The 6000-nt window shown below is 42.0% G+C and overlaps 1 protein-coding gene across 1 annotated transcript in view; it reads right to left on the bottom strand.

Annotated features, from left to right (window-relative positions):
* The window catches only part of LOC122551895 (nmrA-like family domain-containing protein 1), a 146954-nt gene that overhangs the window by 29616 nt on the left and 111338 nt on the right, over positions 1–6000 (bottom strand). The window contains exon 3 of the mRNA XM_043694466.1: positions 1403–1641. Coding sequence (XP_043550401.1) covers positions 1403–1641 — 239 coding nt within the window. The remainder of the gene's footprint in view (positions 1–1402; positions 1642–6000) is intronic.

The raw sequence follows: 6000 nt of genomic DNA, 5'->3' as shown, positions 1-6000 counted from the left end.
CCATTCACCTACTGTACTCATTGCTACCTTCTCCTCTCTCTCCCCACCCCCCCATTTATCTCTCCACCCTGGAGGCTTCCTGCCTCCACTCCTGATGAAGGGCTTTTGCCTGAAATATTGATTTTCCTGCACTTCAGATGCTGCCTGACCTGCTGTGCTTTTCCAGCACCACTCTGATCTAAACCCTGTCTTAATAATGCGTTTTAGCAATCATTGTTAATCAGATGGTCAACATGGTTTTAAAAAAGATATACTGTATTTGACAAATTTATTAGAATTTTGTGAGGACGTAACTCATATGGTGGATAAAGGGAATGCCATCAGATGTAACATACTTGGACTTCCGAAAGGCACAAAGTGCCTTACAGAAAACTTAATATGCAAGTTCAGACCTAATGGAGTGTGGGATAATACCTTGTCATGTGTGGAACATTGGATAATGGACTGGAAGCAGACAGGAGAGATAAAAAGAGCATTTGTAAGTTGTAACTGGTAAAATGCCATAAAAATCAATGCCAGGGCTTCACCAATTCACAATTCATGTTAATGACTTTGAAGATGAGATTTGAGAGTAGTGCATCCAGGTTTGCTGACAAGACAAAGCGAGACAGGAATGCAAACTATAAGGAGCACTTAAAGAGGTTTCAAAGAGATATAGGTAGTTTAAGTGAGTGGACAACAAGGTGAGAGATGGAACAGAATGTGGTCAAATGTGAGGTTATTCGCCTTAATAATAGAAAGGCATAATACTTTTTATAACGTGGGCAATGTTTAATTTTTGAGAGACTCTTGTAAGGAAGCAGAAGGTTAGCATGCAGGACTAACAAACAACCAGGAAAGCAAACATTGACTTATTGCAATGTGTGAAGTACAAAAACAAGAAAGTCTTTCTACAATTGTGTTGAGCTTTTGTGAGGCAAATTTGGGGACAGTAATGTGTGCAATAGTTGGTCTCCAAATGTGAAAAAAAAACTTGCCCTGGAAGTCCAGTAGATTGGATCCTGGGATGAAAAATTTGTCCTATGGTGAGAGACTGAGTACATTTGGCCTTTAATTTAGAAGATTTTAGGTGATCATATTGATAAATTCAGAAGGGGCTTGACAGGGCAAACACTGGAAATTGTTTTGTCTTCCTGGAGAAGCTAAAACACATGGGCACAGTCTGAGGGGAAGGGGACAATTGTTTTTAGGAATAAGGAGGAAAACCATGACCAGGATAAATTAGAGTTCATTGATACTCGTCCTGGGTCCCACTATGTTATCAGCATACAGGAGCAGATTTTCAATCACTTCATGACAATAGCTTTTTGTTTTACAGCTGTCTTCTTTCTGGTCTGTAGGGAAAAGAAATATATGCAACCATGAGGTGGGGGCTCAGTTTTGTACGTAATTTCCTTCATACCTGCTTGAGTTCTCTATCTTTGTCCATATACTCCCAGTAGTCTGTGACTAAGAAGACTCCATATACGTCTTTCAGTGCTTCCAACAGGCTCTTTTCATTGTCCAGGTCAGCTTTCACAATCTCAGCTCCAAGATGTTTTAATTCTTGAACTGCTTTTTTTCTTGGGTTCCGAGTAATAGCTCTTACCTTGAATGAACCATCCTTCAATAGGGCCATCGCCACTGACCCACCTTGATATCCTGCCCAAGATGAAAAATGTTCATTAATTTTATTCGTGGGGAATGTCCACAACTTGAATCTTTCATAGTAAGTACAAAGGAATTGTTTTGGAACTCTTGTTTATCTGTTCCTCTACCTTTAAGGCCACCAAGCCCAATGAATAAAAATCTGTTCATCCACTTGCTTAAATGCTCCCTTGGAAGAAGTGCTGTACACAGCCTAAGGCTAAATAGAGGCTAATTTCTAAGTCTCAGTGAAGCATGCCTTTTGAAATCAGGTCTTACTTGTTTATTGATGGGTTCACTATCTGTTAATTTTGGAGACAGTGAGGTCTGCAGATGCTGGAGATCAGAGTTGAGTGTGTGTTGCTGGAAAAGCACAGCAGGTCAGGCAGCATCTGAGGAGCAGGAAAATCGACATTTCGAGCCAGAGCCCTTCATCAGGAATGAGGCTGGGAGCCTCGAGGATGGACAGATATATGGGAGGGGGCTGGGGCTGGGAGAATGTAGCTGAGAGTCCAGTAAGTGAATGGAGGTGCAGGTAAAGGTGATAGGTTGGAGAGGAGGGTGGAGCAGATGGGTAGGAAGGAAGATTGACAGGTGGGACAGGTCATGAGGGCAGTGCTGAGCTGGAAGATTGGAAAGGGGGTAAGGTGGTGGGAGGGGAAATGAGGAAACTGGTGAAGTCCACATTGATGCCTTAGGGTTGAAGGGTTCCGAGGTGGAAGATAAGGCATTCTTCCTCCAGGCGTCGGGTGGTGAGGGAGTGGCGATGGAGGAGGCCCAGGACCTGCATGTCCTCGGCAGAGTGGGAGGGGGAGTTGAAATGTTCAGCCACGAGGTGGTCGGGTTGATTGGTGCAGGTGTTCCAGAGATATTCTCTAAAGCGTTCTGCAAGAAGGCATCCAGTCTTCCCAATGTAGAGGAGACCGCATCGGGAGAAACAGATACAATAAATGCTGTGTGGAAGGACAGGTGAAACTTTGATGGATGTGGAGGCTCCTTTGGGGTCTTGGACAGAGGTAAGGGGGGAGGTGCGGGCGCAGGCTTTGCAATTCCTATGGTGGCAGGGGAAGGTGCCAGAAGGGGAGGGTGGCTTGTTGGGGGAACGTGGACCTGACCAGGTGGTCACGGAGGGAACAGTCTTTGAGGAAAGTGGATAGGGGTGGGGAGGGAAATATATCCCTGGTGGTGGGGTCCATTTGTAGGTGGCGGATGATGCCATTTATGCAGAGGTTGGTGGGGTGGAAGGTGAGGACCAGGGGTGGTGGGGGGGCTTATGCCCGAAATGTCGACTCTCCTGCTCCTCGGATGCTGTCTGACCAGCTGTGCTTTTCTAGCACCACATTCTTTAACTCATTATTTACTTGGCCCTGCATTGTGTGATCAGAGACAGTTTTGTAATCTGAAGGTCAAGCTTTCACTGGATTATTTTAAGCCTAGAGCAGATCTCTGGAATCCCTGACAGTTTCCCTTGTTTACCAGAATAAGGAAGGTCATAGGTTTGATCCTGAGGTAGCTAGGCATTGCGTTAAGCCTCAGTGCCAGGAGCAAATCACTCAGACTCCTGTGGCTGGATTTTATGTGCTCCATTGGGACGGGCTTGGAATGCATTGGAGACTGCAATGTACCAAGGGAAGGCCAGTGGGAGGTAGAGGGGGTTTGGTGGTGTTGCTGATTGGGAGGTGGTCATACCATTGTCTTTCTGCCACCATGTGAGAGATGATGAACTTCCTGTCTTCAGCTCAACTTCAAGTTATCAACAATTGGTGTGTGTGTGTGTGTGGTTTTGTTTCTGGAAAGACCACCAGTCAAAGCTGGGTAATTGGTGCCGATCCCTTCCTTCAGGTACAATCCTAAAGCAGCCATGAGACACACAGGCACAGTTGAGACTGAGGAATTGCTAGCTGTCATGTCCTAAAAAGGTGACCCCTAATTTTAAATAAGTGCCCCTAGTTCTTTGCTCACCCAAAAGGAGAAACAGTTTTTCCATGTTCACCTTGTCAAGATATTTCAGGATGGTATAGAACTTCAATCAAGGCACTCCTCACCTTTCTAAATCCCCAGCCCTCCCCTGCCTATCACCACACCCACAGTCACCCAATGGATGCTGCCAACCGTGAAGTTGTGCCCAACTTGAGTCTATTCCTTCAAAATGGCGAAGGAAAGAAGGTAGCTGGACAAAAGTAAAATTACTGATTGATTCAAAATGAGTGAATATGAAACCCAAGATTTAAACTGTGTCAGTTTCTATTTTAAGCAGATCCTTTAATCAGTGCCTTCTTTAGGACTTTCAGCGTTCCCTCCACAATGATATTCAATAAGCTGCAGCTTTGCTCTTTTCAAAGCAGGGGCTCTGATTTCCAGCAGAAGTTATTTTAGGCGTGATAACAACAATCGATAACTGCTTGTCACTTTGATTACATGATCTGAGTCACTTGCTCCGATAGTGTTTGTATCCCCAAATGCAATTACTGATACAACTTCACTGCAAGGCTATCCAAATGACACTTAATTTAATCATTACCACTTTAACTTGCGCATTCAAGTTTTGAACAAAAATGTAAAAGAATATCTAATTTGATTCTTCACTGAAAAGCTGTGAACTGATGGAAGTTGGATGATTGTATAAACTCCACATCTTCCACATTTTCCCTTGATCAAGAGGACAATTAGGTGCCAATGCTTGAGCTGCACTTTAAGCAATAAATTCAGTAGAAGCTTTAACAGATAATTGTCCAGCCTGTGGTGGCTGTCATTCATTATAAGAAGCACTTGTTTGTTGACGCTTCCTCACTTGCAGTATGGCTGTGATTTGTGTGGGAAATTGCTGGCTTCAACCCACACAGTTATTGTTGTTACAGTCATCCATGATAGCACTGATTCATGCACTTAATAGATACCCTTGAGAAATTAATTGCTTTGCAATATGTCATACATATATTGATATCAAGATTATTGATTAAAAAGATGATTACATGTCATTTTATCAATCTTCTTCTGCATGGCAAGCATTCTCTTCCAGAGGTTGCATTTAAACTATTATCTCAATGTCAGAAAATTACCTTATAGAATATTAAATTAAGAACTGAAAGAACTGCAGATGCTACAAATTAGAAACAAAACCAGAAATTGCTGGAAAAGCTCAGCAGGTCTGGCAGCATCCTCAGAAGGGTTCTGAGTTTTTAGGAAAGGACACTGGATCCAAAACATTAACTCTGATTTCTCTCCACGGATGATGATGCCAGACCTGCTCAGTTTTTCCAGCAATTTTGTTTTTTGTTACAAAACATTAAGGTGTTTTGTCCTGATAGTGTTCTAAAAGCAAAATCTTTCTGGAAGATTTCCAAAGCCAGTCTGAAGGAGGCTTTGTTTTCACTTGAAGAGATTAGGACATTATTAAGGTCGATTAAGAGATTATTTATCACCATTTGGAAAGAGAAAATAAAACAATGTGCAAAGGATGACCCAAAGTGCTTCACGGCAAGTTAACTGCGTTGAATTGTAGCTATCATTAGAGTATATCAGGTAGCCAAAATGACAATCTATTAAAGGATTTAAAGATGACAACAAATATTTAATACTTGAGATACTGGGGGTTGGAAAGCTGAGGTAATTTAACAAAGGCTGTTAGAAGTCATGCTTTCCATATATTATAGTAATCAATATTGTCACCACAAACTGTAAGACCAGATAGATTGCTGCATTTGGACTAAAGATATCCTTTTCAATCATGGTTCACAGTCCCTTGATACAGACAAGAACAACAGCTGAAGATCAATGTTATGGGTTAGGCAAAGCTACCAGGATCATGGATGAGAAGAGAATCTAGATGTTGACACAGATCAGGAAAAGAGTTATATAGCTCCATGAATGTCCCCATAAACATTGTAGTCTGCTTCTTCTGGCATGGCTTTGTTATGCAAAGAAGAACAGCTAAGGAGTTGTAAGTAGGTACCTGGAATTAACTAATAGCATAGTAGGGCATCTGATCGCTGAAGAATTCCATACGTAACATATTGGAAGAGAGGAAAAATCTTAAAATGAACAAATGTTGAAAATAGCTTCTCTTAAATGCCTGTACCCAAATAATGCAGTCCTCTTCACTTGCCAGGTAAAAAGGAACAATGAGATACACTGACTTCATCAAGTACCATGGACAATCTTTCATTCTTCGACTACTGTTTCATGATACCTCATTCAAGATGAGTTCTCAGACCATCTTTGAAATGCCTTTCCTCTAATTTTATCTTCCATGTTGTGTGTGTATGATCCTATGATTGTTCTCCCTGATCTCTATCCTGATCACACTAAATAACACTCCACTGTATGTGTTTAAAAATTTGTGACTTTGGAGAAAATTAGAGTGTGATACACAAA

The sequence above is a fragment of the Chiloscyllium plagiosum genome, chromosome 7 (genome assembly GCF_004010195.1).
Source record: "Chiloscyllium plagiosum isolate BGI_BamShark_2017 chromosome 7, ASM401019v2, whole genome shotgun sequence".
NCBI classification, from domain to species: Eukaryota; Metazoa; Chordata; class Chondrichthyes; order Orectolobiformes; family Hemiscylliidae; genus Chiloscyllium; species Chiloscyllium plagiosum.
The sequence above is the reverse complement of the archived record's forward strand: the minus strand, read 5'-3'. Positions and strand labels throughout refer to the sequence as shown.